The sequence below is a fragment of the Nannospalax galili genome, unplaced genomic scaffold, assembly GCF_000622305.1.
Source record: "Nannospalax galili isolate Female #2095 unplaced genomic scaffold, S.galili_v1.0 scaffold962, whole genome shotgun sequence".
Classification (NCBI taxonomy): domain Eukaryota; kingdom Metazoa; phylum Chordata; class Mammalia; order Rodentia; family Spalacidae; genus Nannospalax; species Nannospalax galili.
The window spans coordinates 1,981,962-2,005,824 of NW_008348537.1; the positions used below are offsets into that span (position 1 = coordinate 1,981,962).

At 39.5% G+C, this 23,863-nt stretch overlaps 1 protein-coding gene across 1 annotated transcript in view; it reads left to right on the forward strand.

The window, feature by feature from the left end:
- Window positions 1-23,863, forward strand: part of Aoah (acyloxyacyl hydrolase) — a 255,067-nt gene that overhangs the window by 182,257 nt on the left and 48,947 nt on the right. The window contains exons 14-15 of the mRNA XM_008845432.3: window positions 9,840-9,876; window positions 10,780-10,854. Of these exons, the coding sequence (XP_008843654.1) occupies window positions 9,840-9,876; window positions 10,780-10,854 (112 nt within the window). The remainder of the gene's footprint in view (window positions 1-9,839; window positions 9,877-10,779; window positions 10,855-23,863) is intronic.

Genomic DNA, 23,863 nt, shown 5'->3' on the forward strand with positions numbered 1-23,863 from the left:
GGTTTTCTCTTCACTTTTTTGATTGTTTCTTTTGCTTTACAGGAGCCTTTTATTTTAATGAGGTCCCACTTGTTGATTGCTGACCTTAATTCCTGAGCAACTTCTGTGTGATTTAGAAAACCCTTTCCTACATCTATATCTTGTCAGTTATTGCCAATATTTTTTTCTAATAGTTTCAGGGTTTCCAGTTTCACATTGAGGTCTTTGATTCATTTGGAGTTGACTTTTGTGCAAGGTGAAAGATAAAGATCTAGTTTCATTCTTCTACAGGTGGAGATCCCATTTTGCCAGCACCATTTGTTGAAGATGCTCTTTCCTCCACTTGTGTTCTTGGCACCTTTGTCAAATATCAGGTGGCTGAAATTGCATGTACTCGGGTTTGGATCTTCAATGATGTTCCATTGATCTATGTGGCTATTTTTGTGTCAGTACCATGCTGTTTTTATGACTATAGCTCTTTAGTATACTTTGAGATCTGGTACAGTAATCCCTCAGGGAGAATTTCTTGATTTTGTTAATTGAGATGGGAAGACCCACCCACTGCAAGTGGCACCATTCCCTAAGGGGATCCTGGACTGTATAATAGTGGAGAAAGAGAGCTGAGCACTGGCATGTTTGAATTCACTCTCTCTCTGCTCTTGCTGTGGATGCAATGTGACCAGCTGCTTCAAGCTCCTGCTGTTGTGACTTCCCCAGTTCCCCAATATGATGAACTATGCTTTGAACTATAAGCTTGAATAAACCCTTTTCCCTTAAGTTACTTTTGTCAGTATTTTCTGATAGAAAATAAACAAACCTGTCTGAGTAAGAATGGGGCTCATGATAATGATCATGTGATGAGTTCTAATCCTGCTGTTTTGTCAAGATTTTCATCATGCTAGGATCCATACCCCTAAGAGGGAAGGTTCAGAAACAAATTCCTTACTTTAAAAATGTATTTGCCTCTGGGCATGGTGGCACACACCTTTAGTCCCAGCACCCAGGGAGAGGGGGGGGCACAGGCAGGTGGATCTCTGTGAGTTGTAGGCCAGCCTGGTCTACATAATGAGTTCCAGGCCAGCAGGGGCCACAAGGAGACCCTGTCTAAAAAAAAAAAAAAAAAAAAAAAAGAAAAGTACTTGTCAGTGTCCTGAAGTCAATAATCTGATTTGTTTAGATCTTTAGATGAAGGACAGCATACTGAACTACTCCTGTTGACAGCTTCAATGTCCTCAGCATTTCTGTAAGCCCGAAGCACCTTGGATGTGCCTTTGCCTCTGCCCTTTACTTCCTTCCTGCCTTCAAGAGGATCATGAATAAATAGGAAAGAGAGAGATAAGAGAGATAAGAAAGTAATCACACAAAGACAAGTTGTGGCCTCTGGGGTGAGAGATACTTAACTGTCTGGAGAAGTAGAAGACTACGCAATGAAGTTAAAAGTTTGAGCAGGCAGCCTCAGAGAGTGATATAGGATCCAAAAGGTACAGGGAGATGGTGATGGGGACAGGGAGAGTCTGAAGACAAAACAGCTTTGGGGAGAGATAGAGAAACTCAACACAGATGGAGGATGCTTGTAAATCTCTGTTACAGGGAGATGGGCTGGAGCCACAATTCAAAGACTATTCTACCCTTCTAAAAAAAGTTTTTAGGGAATTTATCTAATATGTCACTGAAATTCAGAATCACACTTGTGATGTGAAAGCATTCTCAGTAGTAGAAACATTATCAGAAACTGTCACAACAAACAATTATTAAATGCCTATGATTTTTTGAGCTCAAGATCAATATATTAATCTGAATGTTTCTGTTTATTACAAGAAAACATTTTTAGAGAAAAGAAATAATTCAAATATCTCATGTTATTTGTTTCGACAAATCATTCTCCTGAAAATGCCTGGTACATTACAAAACTACAAGAAAAATCTCCATCATTTAAAATCAGATTCATGTGGAGAAAGGAAGTTGGCAGATGACATGCAGACACGGTCTGCTAGAATCTCCAGGAAATAAACTGGGAGAGACTGGATAAAGCTATCAGAAGAGGTGGGCAGAGCCCAAACAGCTGTGACTTTAATAGGAAAGTAAAATAGAGATCTTCACAAAGCAGGAAAGTCCAGTCTGTTCTAGAGGGATGGAGGCATCTGGGGAGCTCACAATTCCATTGAGAGGAAGGAAAAACAGTAGAGGAAGGGAGCCACAGCTTAAAACAAGGAGGCCCAGAAAACCTGCACTGTACTGTCAGCAATGGACATTGAAGAGCAGGAAGGGGCTGGGGAGACGCTTCAGAGAATAAGAGAGCTAGCTCCGCCAGCATGCATGCCTGAATTCAAATTCCCAGCACCCACATGAAAAGTCAGTCTTGGCTACTTATGACCTTAACCCCAGCATTGAGAGGAGGAGACAGGCATATCCCAAGAGCTTGCTGGCCAGCCAGCCTAGCCAAAACAACCATCCTCTGGTTCAGTAAGAGACCCTATCTCAAGGCAATAAGGTAAACAGTGTTAGAGGAAAAGACCCAGTGTCCTCCTCTAGTCTCCACACGAACACATGCAGGTGCACTTACCTGAACACTCACTTGTATGCACCACATACAAAAGAGCAGGAAAAGAGGGGGCAACCAGACAAGAGATAGGTCAAAGCAGCACTGGGAGGAGGAGAGCCAGGAAAACCCCTCTCTTAGTGGCACTAGGCACCAAACTGACACAGCAACAGGGTACCATTTTAAAAAGACCTTGCTTCCTGGGTTGTTTGATGACTGAAGACCCTTCATGAAGCACACACTTGGGAAGCTCAGAGCAAGTGTCACAGCAATATACACAGAAACCTAACCAGCAGAATACCTTGAGAGTCTATTTTAGATGATTTAGTATGATCCTATTGATGGTAAGACTCCCACAGAGGTTTTTAAGTAAGAATTGACATGATATTTTATGTGGATGGGATATCTCTAGAGAATATACAGAAATTAGAAAAGAGGAAGCAATTCCCTGGAAAGTACTTAAGCAGTCATAACAAGAGTCTAAGTGGTAGGGATGGTGAAAAGTCTAATCAATAAAGAATGTTCAAGAAGTAGAATGAAGAGGGCTTCATTTATCACCAATTGCGTGATGGAGATGAGAGACAATGAGAGGCAAAGAAAGATGACATGATGACATATTTTAGTAATGTGAATAGATCATTGAATATTAACCCAGATTAGGAATAGGGGAACAGGTTGTGGAGGATAACATTCACTTTCCAACAGTTCCACTTGAAGTATCTGAGAAACATCTTTGGAGAGGTGTTCTGTTAAGCAGCTGGATATATGGATCATGGATCAAGGCTCAAGGAAAATGTCTAGGCTCAGATGGAGCATTAGAAATCAGGAGCACACAGACAAGAGTTGAAATCAGAGAGTTGTATGACCTATACCAAGAACACTGTTTAGAATTAATAAAAAGATGAATGTGGCACTTTAGAAAAGGAGCAGATATGAAAAAGAATGAAAATATAGTCTTTGATTGGAGAGTTAACAAGGGAACAGGAACAATAGCAACAAAAATCTGGTACCTTCAGAAGTCAACAAAGAATATTTCACAATGCAGGAAACAGTCCAACATGTGTCCTCCCTGCTTTCCCAGATAATGCCATTTAATGTGCATCTATCTATGTTTGACACTTTAGGAAAAAATTCTAGTCTCAAAAAACTGATTGTCACAGACATATGAAATAAGCAAAAAATGAAATAAAGACCCTACTGCTCATTAGATGGAAGCTAATCAGAAGTCAAAGGGAATACAGAAAATGTTTATATATATATAAATCCCAACATCTAAAAATTGGGATTTTTTTTGGCATAACATCCCATATTTCCAATTTCCATAGTGAAGACAAATCTGAAACATGGGTGCTCCTTCCAAATGGCACAAGTCCGTTGGACTGAGGAATTGCTGCTCTTTCTAGGTTGGGTTCATCAGTACTGACTTGCCAGACTCTGCAGGCATCTGGGCTTATGGCCTCTGGTCCAGATCATTGCTTCAGGACATTGCATGGGTTGCTTGAGTGTATTTGTGATCGATAAACTAGAATGTACTTAATTGTCCTTTTCACAGATTCCTGTACAAGAACTAAAACAATCCTTTTTGAATCATTGCTGTTTATGAGAAATAAACATTGCAATGATGAAATTGTTCTCTGAAATGGATTACTTGCCAGGATGCTGCTCATGAGAAATCAACATGTCTCTTTCACTTCCTGGGCCTCATCTATAAACTGTACTACCTGACTAGATGTGTTAAGACCCTACCCAAGGCCAATGCTCCATGACTCAAGAGTGGCAAGAGGCTGGGTTTAGAGCTAATGCTGCTGGTTTAGAGGCCCCTCACTTACTTGTTGACCCTACTTAGGTGTAAATTTGTAAGCACACAATATTTCACCACTAGTCATGACTCTGTCTCTGCACTGTACTTTCTGTCTAGTGTTGGGATTTGTTTTGTGTTTATGTCCTTTCCCTTAAAGAGAATCCCCCCAAATAGAGTGAACTACAGAACTCAAAAAAGTCCAGATATGCTCTATCTGTCTACACAGATAATCATAACAATTACAGCACTAGACTAGAACTTTGTTTCTCTGCACTGCTTGAACAACACTGTGGATCAAATTAACAAGTTCCTATTTTAGGACCCCAGTGAAGGAAACAGTTAAGTTTCAAAACTCAGCTTGACACCAACCCTTGGGGCTTTCTGAATCCCCAACACTTCATATTCATGACTTGTTTAATAACAGTAAGCTTCCAAAGAAGAAAGGGTTGTGTCCTTTCTAATTACTGTTATCCCAGCACCAATTACAACAACTGGCGCACAGTTAAGTACTCAATAAATTTTACAAAAGGAATGAATTAATTTATGATTTATCCTCCTTATATCTAAATTTTCTCCTTCTCTTTCCATGAAGAATTTGAAACTATTGCCAGGCACTAAAAGTTACAGTTGCACTTAGAAGTCTGTTAAAATTGTTTGGCCCATTGAGAGGATGCACAGAACATGAGATGCTTGACGGCATGGGAAACACTGACCCTACGGTGGAAACGCCAGGTGGAATTCACTAAGGGAGGGTGAAGCCATGTCACTGAGATCATGCGCAGCCCTTCTCTTCTTGAAATGTGATACACTCTATTTAAAAGACACCGTCCAGACGTTTTTTCATTTTTGTGAATTTCATACAATGTATTTTGCTTATACTTAGACCCCCTCCCCCATCTGCTGCCTGTTACTACCCGCTTGCCTAATTTCTATTATATACTTATTTATTTATTTATTTACATGTAAATAGCATATTTTTAAGGCCTATTGAGTCAAATTTGTATCCTCAAATGCCCTTCCCTGTGGGTCCATCCACTGGAGCCTGGTTAACCATTACAGCCTTAGAGAAAACTGACTCTCCCTCTCCCAGTAGCTAGTGATTGCCAATAGTTCTTCAGCTAGCGCTGGAGCTTCTTACTCACTTCCATACTTCTATGCTGATATTTTTGTCTGGCTTGAGTTTACCTTGGTCTTGTGCATGCTGTCACCACTGCTGTGAGTTCATATGAGTAACTTCTTCCCAACTGTCTGAAAAACTGTTTCCTTGTGACCATCTACCTTCTCTGGCTCTTATAATCTTTCTTCCCCCTTTTCCACAATGATCCCTGAGTCTTAGGAGGTAAAGTTTTGATATATGTCCTACTCATGGATAAGCATTCTGCAGTCTCTTATTCTCCACACGTTGGCCAGTTGTGGTTCTGTTTTAATCACCATCTGCTATTCTCAACTAGAAAATCGAGAGAGATCAGGAAACTGATGAACAGCCATGGAGAGCAGGGTAGGCTTTATGGGAAGGAAGAGAGAATGCAGTGGTATAAAGGGGGAAAGGGAAGTAATGGACTAGGAAGGAGTCACGGAGTGGTGAATGGGAGTGCAGGGCAGAGGAGGGAGTATGAGTAGGGATAAATAACACTAAAGGCCTTGAGAAAAGGTCATATGGAGGGCTACCACTATAGAAACTTCTTAAATATATACATATACAATATAAAAAGATATTAAAAGGGGTTACCCTATAATAGGGGAACATTGCCCCTACTAGACACCATAGGCAAGCAAAGAAAAAACTCAATGCCAGGAATGAACTCCCTCTTTTGAAACTGTTGATCAAGGATCCCGTAGACCTTCAGACAATATTAGCCATTGTCCCTTCTCTTGATTACCTGACAGAGCTTGATGTTAAGACCCCAATGCTGAAGACACTACATATAGGAGTTGTAGAACAAACAAGGAAAAATCAGACTGGTACTGACCTCAAAGATTCATCTCTACTGGCTAGCTTTCATACTGCTACAAGGTACTATGCTACCAAAAGTGAAAAGGGATCATCAGCCTTGCCCAGCTATGAATGTGAGCTACAACAAAAGCTGGCCTGGCAAGAATGCCACTGGTACAATAGTGGCATGAATGTTGTGGGAGTAACTAACTACCTTCCCATTGTATTTAAGGTCTGCTTCACGAGATGAAGCCCATACCTGACACAGTTCAGACTTTAAAGGACTGCATGAACCCTTCTACTTTTAACTGAAGACATGTAGGTTCTTCATTGGAGTACCTTAATAAATAAAATTCTCCTATTCCAGTCATTTTTTTCATTTCTCTGAAACTATAATTGCAGACTGCAAATTTTGTAACTTCATCAAATATTAGCCTTGTTCTATCATGTTGCACAGGCTAGGAGCTGTCTTTCTTTGCTGTTCATGTCTGTCAATTACAGTAGCTTTAGTATTTTCTCCAGTGGCAGGTGCATCAGCAGCTGGGAGAAAGCTACAAAAGGGAGCAGTAGAGACTGGGAAGGAGAAAGATGTAGTGTTGAGTCTGGCAAAAAGATGTAAAAAGCAGAGATGGAATGGGAGAGGCACAAAGCCATTAGATAATCTTATAAAACTGAGATTTCCAAAAGGAAATGAAAAATGCAAGAACGTTGGAGCAGAGAGAATCTGTACAAGAAAAAAAGTGGGCATTTGGGTAAAGAACAGGCAATTCCTTGCTTCTTGGGTAGCTGTCCATTGTTAATTTTTTGTTTATTTGCTATTTTAGAGAAGCACTCACTATGCAGGCCAGGTTGGCCTTAAACTCTTGGTCCTTCTTCTTCTGCTTCCTGAGTAATCCCTGTAATACTGGGATTACAGATGTGCACCACCACCTCCAACTTGTGGCTGCTTTTTAAATATACTACAGCTAATTACAACTGGTATATTGTCTTTGTCCAGAGTAGTAAAGGGGCATAGGTCAAACTGGCTGTGAGGAGGGACAACCTGTCCAGCCATGACAACTTTTCTTTTTTGTTTTCCTCAATCCCTGTGGGTTCTCCATACATCAGATTCCACATGTCCTTGATGCTGGGGGCACCTGGTCTGTAATGTTTTCCCACTCGTGACCTGAGCTTTCTCATTAAGAGAAAAATCAAAGAACGAGACCTAAACACCTTCTGATTCATATCATTCTAAAAATAGGAAACTGAGAACCCTGGAGTATAACTGAATGAAGGGTCCAGCAGAGATGAGAGCCACCACAGGACACAAGTCAGCCCTAGGCAGGGAGAAAGTTGTACTCTCCTTCCCACTGGAAGACAGCAGAGAACAACTCGCTGTCCAGAGAGTATCTCTACATTGAGGACTCAGTGTTCATTCAGGTAACTCTCCAAGCAGAGATAACAGGACTCAAGTCACACTAAGTTTTGTCTCTCAAGTTTTGGCACTAAGCTTCCAAAATTGCACTGAATTATGTTATCTACCCACATAGACAGTACTCCTCAAGTATAGACAGGCACCCACACTTGTGGCTAGTGTTCATAGGTTAATGGAGTGGACAGATATGTTATATATGCCAAGATGGACTGGCTGCCCTTAATTTGTATGGCTGAGTACATCTTTAATAATACCCTGCTTCACTACAAAAAGGAAGGAAGATAAAATGGCACTTTCTCAAAAAAAAAAATTAAACATAGAATTGCATTATGGAATGACACTTACAATTAACTATTCACCCAAAAGAATTAAAAGCACAAATCTGAATTTATATTTGTATACCAATGTTCAGAGCAGAATGATTATAATAACAAAAAGTTGAAAACAGCTGAAATGTCCATTGATGGGTGAATGATAAGCAAAACGGAGCTGGAGCTCAGCACTTCAGACTCATTTGGTGCACTTCTCTAACTCTTAAAAAGAAAGAAATTGGGCTGGAAAGATGACTCACCATTTAAGAGCACTAACTGCTCTTGCAAAGGATCCAGGTTTGGTTCCCACCACCTACACGGCAGGTAATAACCATGTGTAACTCCAGTTCCAGGGAGTCCAACACCCTCTTCTTGACCTGTGGGTTTTTCATGTACATGTTGCACTCACACACAGACAAAAAAAAAACAAATTATAATGTGGACCACAACAGGGATGAACCTGGAGGACATGATGCTAAGTGAAATAAGCCAGATACAAAAGGATAAATTTTATATTACTCACCTATATGAAATGCCTAGAACAATTAAACTCAGACATATAAAGTAGAATGGTGTTCATCAGGAGCTATCAGACATCAAGAATGACTACAGGGTTTCAATTTGGGATGATGGAAAAGTTCAGGAGCTGGACAATGGTGATGGTTACACAATAGTTAAGTGTACTTGATGTCGTACATTCCTGTTTCAGCTGTGAGAGCATAACCCTTGCTGATATGGCCTGTGATTGCTTCTGTGTGGCAGAGACCATCACTGAATGGTCACATAGCATCAAAGGAAGCCCTTACTGTGCACTGCCATTCCTCTCATGTAGCTCTGTAAGAACGTGCACCTGTCTCCCAAGCCTCCAGTTCCAGAAATATGAAAAGAATTATTCGGTAGCAAGTGACTAGATGTCATTTTTCTACTCCTATCCACTGAGCTGCGTCATCCACCAGAGAACTACTCATTGAGTACTGGCAGACCAGCCTCCTAAGGACAAGAAGGCAACAAAGCTATTTGCATTCACTCTTCCAAGATGAGGATTGCTGTTCCACAGGGAACCAGAGCTGCAGGCAGCAGGCCTGGCCTGAACTGCAGCTCTCTAAATTAGTAGTTGTGTGGCTTTGGCCAAGTCACTTAAGTAAGCCTCAGTTTCCTCAGCTATAAAATGGAATATCTCTCTGCCTGCTTCACACAATTATGATAAAGTTTAAATGAGCTAGTAGATATTTAAGAGTTCATTGATGAAAATAGTCATGAAATGCAATGTTCATGTAAGAGACACATTACAAGTGGTACCAGGGTTTCAGGGAGGATGGTTACATCTATGACAGAAGGAGTTGAGATATGTCAGCTATACTACCTGAGCCTGGCACTAGCCAGACAGCCTGAAGGAGCCTCAAGAGTGAGTGGGAATATCAGGAAGACATTAAATGAGGGTCTCCAGGGAGTTGTTCAGCTCCCCGAAAATGCTTTTTCACTGTTCCTCTGATTTTTCAACTTGTTCCTTAGTATTTTGAGTAATCTGTCTCTTTGGTGGCAGATTTATACTTTTTTCATGCGTCTACTAAAGCATTTACCCACCCATGCTTAGGAAATGTCTAGCAACCCATGAATCCAAAGGGCTTTGGGTTATGTTAATATAATTCCAGGTAGGCAGAAAACCCCTAAAGGAGCAATCCAAGGTGAAACACTGAAGAAAATCACAGAAAGCAAATGACCGCCATCAGTGTGCTAGTCTGCACAGCCTCTGATGACTGAGCACTGATACTTCTCACACGAATTCAGCCAATCAGCCTCTCATGTCGCTGGAATCACTTAAACTCACTAACTTAATTATTTTCTTAATTGTAATTATTCAGGTGCATCTTCCCAAAATCTGGAGAATTTTATAGGAAGGTAAGTGGAAGATAGATCTAAGAAATTGTTTTTCAAATGTGGTAACATATTTCAAAAGGAATAAAACCTCTTATTACCTCATGATCGTTTCTACTGAACATCTGTTAGTCACTATCTGAAAACTGGGAGGCCTCTTCTTGGACCAATAACCTTAGGAAGTGATTAATTTGTGTATGTCCTCAACAAAGAAATATTAAGTGCATATGAATTGCTATATTAATTAAGTGCATATGAATTGGAAGCCACTGAAATACTGTAAAGGACTACATCATATTCTGGCTATACAAATAAGAAAAAATAATTCGGGGTATTTTGTTTTTGATTTTTGAGACGGTCTCTAGACTGGTCCGGAGCTCACTATGTAACCCATTCTGGCCTCCAACTCATGCAATGCTCCTGCCTTAGCCTCCCAAGTGCAGAGAGTATAGCCATGAGCTACCATGGTAATACTATTGTGCCTATTTGAGGGTTACAATTTGAAATGAGGTTGTAGTGTCCAGATCAGAAGCCTCAAGAAGTCTTTACCTATATGAACTGAGTAGGGGCCCCCAGCTCTGAGAATGTCCTATGAAACTGGGCATTAGCAACCCAGGTAACTCACCTATGCTTGTTGATGATGTTACCAATGCTAGGAAGATGAAAGGTGGAAGTGGGCTTATTTACCTGGGATTTCAATCCACCCTTTTTATTTTATTTACCTGGGATTTCAATCCACCCTTTTTATTTTATGAACTAATGTGGTATTTTCTCTAATGGGGAAATATAGAGAACAAGAGGAGAACAGGAATGGTGATTAGCTTTGCTGAAATGAAAGAAAAACAGAAATATTTTCCAAGAGGATGGTCATACAAAGACCTGTGTTGCTGATTACAAAGCGTCTCTGACTCTTCCACATCTCCTCAGCTTGTCTAGGAACCAGGTGTTGGACCATCCAGCCATCGTCATATATGCCATGATTGGGAATGACGTCTGTAATGGGTGAGTCACTGAAAAAGATTTACAAAATTCTTCAGCTCTGGAGTTCCCCCCTTTCCCACCCCATTCTATGCCAATCTGCCCCATTATAGTGTCCTACTGTCAAATAGGTATACTGTCCTGGGTGTGTAAAAGTAACAGAAACTGGGAAACTAAAAGCTCCTTTTGAAAAAAAAAAAAAAAAAACTGAATCTGACCCATTCAGTCTCATTTCTGATACCACAATGGAAAGAGGTGTCCAGGATCAACTGTGAATTACATCACAAAAATATGCTACTCCTCACCAAGATCCAAGACTGAAAATCCATGACCTCAAATAAAATAAAGCAGAACCACAGTCACCTACAAGAATACCTGTCACGCTCATGCTCTGTTATCCTTGTGGGGAAGAAACAGCATAGACTTCCAGCGTTTGCAAAGACACTGTATATAACTCAGATCCAATCTTGTGCTGAGTGTCCATAGTAAAACGTTTTTCTAAACTGCTAATATCAGTTTAGTTATTAGTTCCCCCTCATCATTTGGAGAGATGTAGCAAAATCTGTCCATACCCCAAAAGTATGCTGCATATGGACATCTGGCCTGCTATTGCAGTCAATAAAATAAACAAAAGGTGAGACAGTATCTAGAACAATTCCCCAGTAGCCATCTGCCCAGTATTAAAAAAAAAGAAAGTTAGGCCAAGAGAGGCTGTATGATTTGCTCAAGGTAGCAACTGATTAGTAGCCAGCCGAAAGTGGGCCTCCTGTTCACAGAGCTTTCCCCTGTCCTACCCCATTCACTAAGCCTCCCAAGCCTGTGCTAAGAACAAAGTTCAATGGAACTGAAGTGTATTTGCTTCCACAGATGCCTCCATAGACCTCAGGTGGTGAGAGGAATGTAAACAAATCATTTTAGGGCAGGAAATGCCACTCTATGACTCAGAGTTTCTCATGGACCAGTCTCTACCATGGCCCTCCCAGGACCCCAAGGTAACCAAAGTGAGGATGCTGAGGACCAAGGTCCCTACTTCTTTGTTGAGCTACCAGGACTTCTCAGTAAAGAGCAAATGCCCCTTAAGACCTGTCATGCCTGTTCCAAGAGCTATGCTCTTCTCTATCATTTCATCCCTACAGCAGCCCTAAGAGGCAAGTGTGACTGTCAGCATGTGAGAGATGAGGAACCTGAGGCTCACAAGGTAACAGGAATTTGCTGTACTCCCACTAAGCAGCAAAGCTTTGAATAAGACCCATTTTAGCTCTCTAGCTAAATTCCATGCTCTTCCTATGGCCCACTCTTGCCTTCCTTAATTTCTGTTACTCATTCACCTTCTTAAAAGCATGTTTTGAGCACCAACAATGAGTCAAGCACTAGGTCAGGCTCTGAGATTCGATGTTGAATAGGTCATAGTCCTTAACCTTGTAAAGATCATAACAGAGAAGCACAAAGCTGCAGATTCCAGCTCCCCTCACAGAGAACAGACGTATAGTCAGACCAGCCAGTGTCCATCCAGTCCTGGGATCAGGTACCCCGGGTATAGAGCAAACAGGTAACAGGAGAGAGAGTACGGTGCCTACAGGGAGAGGCTATGTCTCCAAAAGTCAGAATCCTTTAAATTGTGCTTTTCAGAGGTCTCTCCAGTCCAATCCTGCTTTCCTTTTCCAAAGAGCCAAAGAGCAGACAGACATCAGCCAGAGGCCCAGTGCCAGCCCTGCCGGGAATCTGGGCAGAGAAGCAGCAAGCATTTGGGTGAAGGAATGGAGTTGGCAGTGCTGAGTGTCCCTGTAGTGCCCACTTTGTGATGTCCTGTGGAGGGTTAGAAAAATAAAGACAGATGGCAGCTCTACCTCTCCTTCTGCCAGAACATGAAGGTGGAGCAGACATCCCAGAATGAGCAAAGGGGTTTCATATAAAGCCCAGCACAGTCTGTGCAGAAACAAGTTTCAGGAGTTTGGCTTGACTTTTTTATTTACATTTTTATCTCTTTTATGATGAAATAATACATATCTTTCTCGGTTTTCTAAGTACTCAGAAGTACTGAGTAATTTAATGAAGATCATGATTGGAAGACAGTTTTAGCAACAGGAATTTGGAAAGAAAGGCAATGCGGAGGCATCTAGCATTCTCACTGTGACACTATTACCCGAGGTAGCTCAGTTGCCTTGGGCTTGTCCCATGACTGTCCTTGAAAGCACTTTAATATGACACAGAAGGGAAACACTGCTGGAAACAAAGCAAATGTGGATGACTACAGCAGCAGAACCTTTGAGTGGTCAGAGAAGTGCTGGGGAAGTAGGAAGAGCCGTAGAGTATCAAGGCACAGGGTCCAGTGGCAGCTCTCTCCTAACACTTCAACATGACATCCCTGGAAAGAACACTAGAAAAGTGACAGAATTATGCAAGTATCCAACATTAGCCACCACACAGAGCTGTGTATTTTTATCCACATATATTTATCATATGTAATGGTCCATGCTTTTATTAGCATATATTAATTATACATAATATTGGGTTTCATGTACATAATGCATTTTCATCATACCCACCTCCTTACCCTCTTTTGACCCCTCCCACTCTTGCTAATCCCCTTGTTCCTCCCACCTAGCCCCTTTCTATTTTCATGTCTTTTAATGACCCAATGAGTTTTATTAGGGTTGCTTGCAGAAGCGTAAGTGAAGGGTTATGTACCAGTGGCTACACCGCTGAAGGAAATTCTCCTTTTCCCTCCTCCATCAACCATTAACTGACTATAAATCTATAAATCCTCATGGAGGTGTTATGTCTCATGAACCCCTGTCCCTTAAAAGGCAAGATGTTGACAGGCCCCATCTTGTGCAAGTCTTGTGCGAGTAACCAGCTGCTGTGAGTTCAAGAGTTCAAGAGCCATGCCATACCCAGAAGATAGGATAACACTATTTCATCTATCCCTCCACTGTTACATTCTTTCTACCTCCCTCTTCCACAATGTTCTCTCATGCTTAAGAGAATGATATAATATAGATGTCTCATTTAGGAATGAGCATTCGACAGTCATTAATTATCTTCGCTTTAAACAGTTACTGTTGTCCACTACAAAAACAAGCTTCTCTGAACAAAGCTGATAGCAGCACTAACCTACAGGCATAAGCATAGCTAATTAGAAGGCAATTCAATGGGCATGGCATGTCCACATAGCAAAACTACAGTTGTAGCTTCCCCACTAGAGTCTATGACCTTCCGTGATATAGGCTTTTAATTGAACTCACAATACCAAATATGAATTCCCTCCCCTGGATGTGGCCTGATCCAATCAGAAGGTGGGTTGTTACTAACCCTATCACAGACTTTCCACTGTTGCATTAGTGGGCACATCTTGACTAGCCAGTTGGTATTGTTCACAGCTGATTAATATTGTTGATTACAATTCTCCCCCAATGCCTGTATAGGACTTTCTGGAACTAGAGAGGGCTAGCCAGAAAGATGGACGCTTCCAGCTGAATTCCAGCTTGATTTCTCTATGTCCTGAAACCAGAGCATGTGGTATCTTCAGCAGCAGGGACTAGAACCCTAGTTCTGGTGGACCTCTAACAGCAGTGGCAATTGCCTGTATTGTTTGGGGAACTTGAAGACCTTGCTAACTAACATCTCATAGGGAGGTAACCCACCCTGGCACTGGCATTTTCTTTTAGTAACCTGTAGCTTCTAGGAGGAGCTTTATCCACCCACACAGGGTGCCACCATTAAAACATTATTTTTGTTATTGTATTTTTAATTAGCTTTGCCAAGTATCATCTTTGTTTGTGGCTTTTTCATACATCCTTAATTTGGGTTGACCCTCCCCTGACCCTCTCACACACCTTCCAACCCCCTACTTCCTGCTTAAACCTTTCCATCTCCAGCATTCCCTTTTCACTTTTGTATCACATAGGCTCTACTACTTTCTCCCCAACAGGTAATGCCCCTTTCTCCTCTTTCATATGCCCGTTTCCTGGACTCTACACATATTCACTCCCACATTAATGCACGTATATAAAAACTAGAAGCTAGTATCTACATATTAGAGAGAACATATCATATTTGTTTTTCTGACCCTGTTAGTTCACTTAATATAAAATCTTCCAGTTGCTGCATCCATTTTCCTGCTAATTTCATAATTTCATTTTTCTTTACAGCTAAACAAAATCCTGTTTTGTGTATGTACCACATTTTCATTATTTACTCATTGGCTAATGGACATTTAGGCTGATTCCATTTATTTACTATTGTGAATAGAACAGCAGTAACATGGATGTACAAGTAACTCTATAGTAAGATACAGAGTCCTTTGGATATATGCCTAGGAATGTTACTGTTGGATTGTATGGTAGTTCTATGTTTAGCTTTTTAGAAACTTCCACATTAATTTCTATAATGTCCAAACCAGTTTATACACCCACCAAGTGAATAAGAGTTCTCTTTTCCACATTCTCACTAGCATTTGTTATCATTTTTTTATTACTGATGTTCTAACTGGGGTGAGATAGGACCTCAGAGTAGTTTAATTTGCATTTATCTGATGGCTAAGGATATTGGACACTTTAAAAAATATTTATTGGTCATTTCTTTCTTTTCACAACTCTCTATTCAGTTCCTTAGGCCAATTTAATTGGGTTGTATTTTCTTGTTTAGTTCTTTTAATAGTTTGCATAGTGCAGATATTAATCTTCCATGGGATACACAGAGCTGGTAATGATTCTCTCCCATTCTGTGGGCTGCCTCTTCACTCAGTTAACATCACCTTTGCTACATGGAAGTTTTTTTTTTTTCTTCACAAGGTTCCATTTGTTGATTATTGGCATTATTTCTCCCAAGCAACCTATTCAGAAAGACTTTACTTATGCCTACACTTTCTAGTGTTTTCCCTATTTTTTTTCCTCTAGTGGTTCCAAGATTCAGGTATCACTTTAAGATTTTGATCTGTTTGGAGTTAACTTTTGTGACAGATGAAGAACTAGTCTCATTCTTCTACATGTAGACACCTGGTTTTTCTAGAAATATCTGTTGAAAATGCTTGTTTCTCCAATGTGTATTTTCTTTGTGAAAAATCAGGTGGCTGTATGAGTCACATGTGTTCATACCTGAGACCATCATCCATTGACCTGTCTTTCTGTTTTTGTGCCAATACTAGGCTGCTTTTTATTACTATAGATCTGTAGCATAACCTGAAATCAGAGATGGCACCTCCATCTTTATTTTTCTTGCTTAAGATTGCCTTAGTTGTCTAGGGTCTTCTGTGTCTCTGTGTAAACTGTAATATTGATTTCTAGTTCTGTGAAGAATGGTGCAGGTTTATAATGGGATTGCATTGAATCTGTAGATTGCTTTTGGTAAGATTCTTCTGATAATGAGCATGGGAGGTCTTTTCAACTTCTGATATCTTCCTCAAGTTCCTTCTTCAGCATTTTAGTTTTTATTGGAGAGTCACTTCCTTGGCTATATTTGTATTCGATTAGTGTTACTGTTAGTGGGATTATTTCTCTTATTTATTTTTCAGTGTGTTTGTCATTGGTATATAGAGAGTTACTAATTTTTTATGTTAATTCTGTATTGTGCCACTTTGCTGAAAGTGCTGATCAGCTCTAATGTTTTCTGGTAGAGCCTTTAGGGCCTCTTATATATAGAACAATATAATCTGTAAATAAAGATCTTTTAAACTATTTCCTTTCCTATATTTATCCTTTTTACTTCCTTCTCTTGTCTTATTCCTCCAGCTAAGACTTCAAGCACTGTATTGAATAGTAGAGTCAGCACCCTTCTTGTGTTCCTGATCTTAGTGAAATGCTTTATTTTTCTTCATTTAGCACAATGTTGACTATAGGTTTGTCCTATATAACTTTTATTAGGTTGAGAGATGTTCCTGCTCTTCCTACTCTCGTCAAGGCTTTTATCATGAAGTGATGGTGGATTTTGTTAAATGGCTTTTCTGTATCTATTTAAATGATCATGTGATTTCTGTCCTTGAGTCCATTTATGCAATTATTATATTTATTGATTAACATATATTGAACCATTTCCTATCTCTGGAATGAAGCCATCTTCATCATGGTGATTCACATTTTTTTTATGTTTCCATCTACTGCATTTGGGTTTGACTTGCTCTTTATTTTCCAAAACTCTAAGGTACATCACAAAGTCATTTACTTGAGATGCCCCTGATTTTTTTAATGTTAGCATTTGTAGCTATGAACTTCCCTATTAGGGCCATTTTCATTGGTTTTAGTGTGTTGTGTTTTTGTTTTCATTCAATTCTGTGGGTTTTTTTTTTATAATTTTCTTGATTTCTTCAATGACCATTTCATCATTCAGCAGTGTATGTTTAATTCCCACTAGTGTTTCTATTTTCTTTTTCTTCTTCTTTTTTTTTTTCTTGGTCTTTTTGAGACAGGGTCTTCCTGTAGCCTCAGCTCCCCAGCTGTCCTGGAACTCACTATGTAGACCAGACTGGCCTTGAACTCACAGAGATCCGCCTGCCTCTGCCTACTGCATGCTGGGATTAAAGGCGTGCGCCACCACACCCTTCTGTTACTATCAATTTCTTGTTTTATTCCATTGTGATCAGATAGGATACAAGAAATTGTTTCAATTTTACTATATTTATTGAGATTTGCTTTGTGTCTTATTATATGATCTATTTTACAAAAAGTTCTATTTGCTACTGAGACTGTGTATTCTGCAGTGTTTGAATGGAATGGTCTGTAGATATCTGTTAGGTTCATTTGATTTATGATGCCATGTAACCCTGTTAAATATTCATCTGTTTTGTTATTGTTGGTGGTGAGAATCAGATATTGAAGTCACCCATTATTGTTGTGCTGTAGTTAATCTTTGTTTTATATCTAGTAGTATTTGTCTTATGAAATTGGATGCACCCATGTTCAGCACATATATGTTTAGAATTTTAATGTTATTTTCATAAATTGTTTCATCAATCAGTATGAAGTGACCTTATTCATCCCTTCTGACTAATTTTGTTTGGAGTCTATTTTGTCAGATATTAGAATAGTGACACCATCTTGTTTCTCATTTCCACTTGCTTAAAATACCTTTTTTCCATCCTTTCACACTAAGGTACTATTTTGATGGTGAGATGTGTTTCTTGGAGGTAGCAACTACACAGATCTTATTTTTTAAACCAATCTTTTAGTCTATGTCTTTTGATATGGAATTGAGATAATTAATATTTGTAGTTATATTAAAAGGTACATATTAATTCCTGTCATTTGTTGATTTTGTAGTAACTACTGTTTCATTAATCCTCAATTGTTTAATTAATGTTGTAGTATTGTTTATTTTTTCCTTGTAGCCTCTTGAAAATGCTTGTGATTCTCTTTGGTCTGAAGAATTTCTTCCAGTGTCCTCCCTAGAATTAGCTTAGTGTTTGTAAATTACTTTAGTCTGTTTTTATCGTGGAATATTTTTCTCCATCAATAATGACAGTTTTGTCTGGGTTGGCAGTTGTTGTCTTTCAGAACCTGAAATACATCATTTCTATTCAGAATTCTACTGATAATCTGATGGGCCTGCCTTTATATGTGACTCGGTGTTTCCCCCCTGGTATATTCAATACATTTTCTTATTCTGTATAGTTAGTGTTTTAACTGGGATATGAGGTAGGGATATTCTTTTACACAGGGGATGGTCTTGGGTATTTTGTGTTCTATATACCTCTTGTAACAGGACGTGCATCTTGTTTTGTGGATTTAGCATATTTTTTTCCTATAATTGTATTGAAAATACTTTCTATGCCTTTGGCAAGAAATTCTGTGCCTTTAATTCACAGATTTAGTTTTTATATGTTGTCCTCAAAATCTCCCATGTTCATGGCTGGAGAGATGGCTCCGTGGTTAAGAGCACTGGCTGCTCTTGCACCCCCATGGCAGCTAACAATCATCTGTAACTCCAGTTCCAAAGGATCTGTTATCTTCTTCTGATCTCTGCAGGCATTGCAAGACATAGGTGCACTTACATACATGCAGCCATAATATTCATATGCATAATTTTTTTAATCTCCCATGTTCCATACCTCCATTTTCATTAATTTATCATTGTCCTTGACTAAATGTTCCAGTTTCTCGATCTCATCTTCATTCCCTGATATTCTGTCCTCCTTCTGATCCATTCTACTTGTAAGGATTTCCACTGAGCATTTTATTTGGCTTATTGAATTTTTCATTTTCAGCATTCCCATTTGATAGTTTCTCACTATTTCTCTTTTTATTGAATTCCATTTACATATCTTTCATTGATTTCCTTATTTAAGGCAACTATTTGTTTATTTTCTCTTGTAACTAATTCAGGATTTTATTCACTTTGATTTTTATTGCATTTATAATCTGTCTTTTAAATTCTTTACCTGAAATTTTGTTTAATACACTTTCATTGGGGCCATTACTCTGGGCTTGGTAGTTCTGAGAGGAGATATGTCTTGGTTTTTCACGTTACTTGTGTCTCCACACTGGGATTTGTACATCAATTACTGGACTATTCTTTGTAAGTCACTTTTCTTCTTTCAGTGGAAGCATTTGCAGTGTTCAGGAGGGACTAGGCTGTAGTAGCATTAAGGTCAATTTTGTCTGTTGGGCTGGTGTTCAGCACACCAGGCTCTATTTCTAGTCCTTCTCTGAGGGTAGAATACCGTCTGCAGCCAACAATCACTACCAAGAGATAAACATAATATGAAAATAGAGTAATAGACCATGCCTTGACCCCCTCAACCTCATTCACCCTCCCAGCTCCCCCATGCCATCTTTCCTCCTAGTGTGGGCACTGGCCCATTTCTTCTCTTAATACCCCAGACCTCTGGACTACCCTCTTAGCCCAGACTCCCCACTGTTTCCTAATCCTTTACACCCAGACCAACCCAATTCCTCAGTCTAGTCCCCTGGAGCCTTCAAAGCCTGTTCCCTACCCTACCTCAGCATACCTGAGACTAGCCGTCATCCCTGGCTGTCCCACCCCGAACCTGGATTCCTGACACCAGCCTCCTTCCGTGACTGCCTGAGAGTCCTGAATCTTACCTCTACCTAGCAATCCTCCCAGATTGTACTGTGCCTGCTGACTAGAGGAATCCAGGCCTTAGGAGAAAGCCTGAGACCATCTGATCCTCATCCAACTTGGGCCTCTGTGGAAAATCCTGAGCAGCAGGAGGAAAGCCATCTAGCCCCTCCAATATAAAATCAAAAGAGAGAGCCTGAAGCCTGGACCAACCAGCTTTTCATGCCCAACAAGTAAACCACAGAGGCACATAAAGTTTACAAACAGAAGCAGACCTAAACTCAACAAAGGAAGGCCTGAGTCTCACACAAGAATCAGAAACAACAAAAGAAGTCCACATATCAAAGTCAAAGCAAAAAAAAAAATAATAATAACATGAAAAACCCAAATAATATATCCCCACCAAGTACCAACAGTCCTGTAAAGGAGTACAATGAGAACCCTCAAGAGATAACACAGGGCAAGAAATTTAAAAGAACAATTATAAACATGATGAAAGAATTCAGTGAATTTAAAGAACACATAAATCAAAGAACTGAAAGGAGATAAGAATAAACTTCTGAATGAATTCAGAAAAGTTACAAATATTGAAGAATTCTCAGGCTGAAATGAAGAAGGACGTGTAGCACTCAATAAGCCAATTAGAAATGACAGGAGAAAGCCTCACCAATAGAATGATCAAAATGGAAAACAGAATATCAAGACTGGAAGTTAAAGTAGACAAATTCGACCACTCAAGCAAACATTACGAAAAATTTAAGAAAACACAAGAATGGAATATGCAGGAATTGTGTGACACCATAAAAAGACCAAACTTATGAATCATAGGCATACAAGAAGGAGAAGAATCCCAAGACAATGGCATGGACCAGATCTTCAACAGAATTGTGGAAGAAAATTTCCCAAACTTAAAGAAAGACATGCCCATACAAATACAAGAAGCAAATAGAACACCAATTACACAGGACAGGAAAAGAAACTCTCCATGGCACATCATAGTAAAAACACTAAGTTTACAGAACAAAGAGAGAATACTGAAAGCTGAAAAAGAAAAACAGTAAGTCACATATAAAGGAAAACCCATCGCAATTACAGCTGACATTTCAGTGCAAACTATGAAAGCCAGAAGAGCCTGCACCAAAGTATTCCCAATTCTAAATGACCATAGAGGCCAATCCAGATTACTTTACCCAGCCAAAATGTCTATTATAGTTGAAGGGGAAAGAAAAATCTTCCATGATGTAAATAGGCTGAAAGAATTCAGGGCCACAAAACCAGCCATTCAGACAGTTCTTGAAGCAATACAAAAAGCTGAAGAAAGGAATGACTATATCAAAGGGGTAACAGAAAGAAACCTAATAAAGCTATAGCTATAGAAACACACAATCACACCAAGAATCCAAAGAGAAATCAAAACAACAGGAATCAATACACATCTTTCATTAAGAACTTTAAATATCAATGGACTGAACTCCCCAGTCAAAAGACACAGACTATTTCAATGAATTATGAAACAAAACCCATCTTTTTGTTGTCTGCAAGAAACCCATCTCACTTTCAAGGACAGGCACTACCTTAAGGTGAAAAGATGGAAAATATTACAAGCAAATGGTACTAAGTAAAAAGCAGGAGTTGCAATTCTAATATCTGACAAAATAGACTTCAAACTAAAACTAATCAGAAGAGACAAAGAGGGCCATTCATTCTGATCAAAGGAACAATTGGCCAAAAAGATATTATAATCATAACATATACTCACCAAGTTCTGGTGCACCCAACTTCATAAAAACAGTACTACAGGACTTTAAGACACAGATTAATCCCAACTCATTAATAGTAGGGGACTTCAGCACCCCATTGTCTCCATTAGGTAGGTCAAAAGGACAGAGAATTAACAGAAAGACATCTGAATTAAACAATACCGTACATCAAATGGACCTAACAGACATCTACCAAATATTCCACCCAAGCACCAAAGAATATACTTTCTATTTAGCACCCCATGGAACTTTCTGCAAAACCAACCACATACTGTGGCACAAAACAAGCTTCAACAAATACAAAAAGATTGAAACAATTCCATGCATTCTATAGACTGCAATGCAATATAGCTTAAAATCAACACCGGAAGAAGCCCTTAGAAACTACATGAACACATTGAGATTGAACAACACACTGCTGAATGATGAATGGGTAAAAAGAAACTAAGAGAGAAATAAAAGTATTCCTGGAACTACATGAAAAGGACAATACAACACAACAAAACCTCTGGGACATGCTGAAAGCAGTCCTTAGAGGGAAGTTTATAACTCTAAGTGCCTCTCAAATGCTTTAATCTTAACCGGATCTCTTGTAGATCAGGTGACTGGAGGACAGGACAAAAGCCATGTAGTCTTAGAAGCCCTGTCCCACCCCCTACCTGCCTGCCTGCCAGAGAACCAACCCCACCTCTTTGCCCATGAATCTTTCCTATATAAACATCTGCTTCCACCATAATACATGAGCTGTCCAATGACACAGCCTCTCGGGTGTTTCTTCCTGCTGTACTCACTGCTGACCAAGGCACCTCTCACTCCATTGGTCTCTCTCCTCACCCCGACCTTCCTTGATGGGGACCGGTGCACAGTGGTCTCCCAGTAGCAGCAGAGTTTGGGCAAGGGGAGGCCAACACAAAACTTCCTGAGCTAAACCAGCCCAGGACTAGATGGATTTACAGCAGAATTCTACCAGATATTTAAAGAAAATCTATATCCAATACTACTTAATTTATTCAAAAAGATAGAAATGGTGGGAAAACTTCCACATTCCTTCTATGAGGCCAGTATCTCTCTAATACCAAAATCAGGTAAAGATACAACCAAAAAAGGAAAACTATAGACCCATATCCTTAGTGAACACAGATGCAAAAAATTCTCAACAAGATACTTACTTGCAAACCACATACAGACACAGATCAAAAAGATCATCCACCATGATCAAGTTGACTTTATTCCAGAGATGCAGGGATGGTTCAATATACATAAATCCATAAATCATATAAATGGGCTCAAAGATAAGAATGACATGGTCATCTCGATAGATGCAGAGAAGGCCTTTGACAAAATTCAACACACATTTATGTTCGAAGTCCTAGAAGGAGCATACCTCAACATAATTAAAGCCATATACAACAAACCCACAGGCAACATCATTCTAAATGGAGAAAAACTGGAAGCAGTGCCATTAAAATCAGTAACCAGACAAGGCTGTCCACTACCTCCACTCCTTTTTAGCATAGTGCTTGAAACTCTTGCAAGAGCAATAAGACAAGAGAAGGAAATTAAAGGAGTAATAATTGGAAGAGATCAAATTATCTCTTTTGCAAATGATATATCATATATAAGAAATCTCAAAAATTCCACCAGAAAACTCCTAGAAATTATTGACACTTTCAGTAAAATGGCAGGTTACAAAATTAATCTATAAAAGTCTGTAGCCTTTCTATATACCAATAACAAGCAATCAGAGAAAGAGTGCCTGGAAACACTCCCTTTCACAATAGCCTCAAAAAAATTATCTTGGAATAAACCTAACCAAAGACATTAAAGACCTCTAAAATAAAATGTTTAAATCTTTAAAGAAAGAGATTGAGGAAGATACCAGAAGATTGAAGGACCTCCCACGCTCATGGATTGGAAGAATTAATGTTGTGAAAATGGCCATCTTGCTAAAAGCCATTTATAGATGCAATGCAATGCCAATCAAAATCCCCATGAAATTTTTCACAGAATTGGAAAAAAACCATCCTAAGATTCATATGGAAGCACAAAAGACCTTGGATAGCTAATGCAACCCTGAGCACTAAGAGCAATGCTGGGGGGATTACTGTATCAGATTTCTAGCTATATTACAGAGCTATAGTCATAAAAACAATATGGTACTGGCACAAAAATAGACCTGTAGATCAATGGAACAAAAGTGGAGACCCAATTATGAATACATGCAATTTCAGCCACCTGATATTTGACAAAGGGGCCAAGAA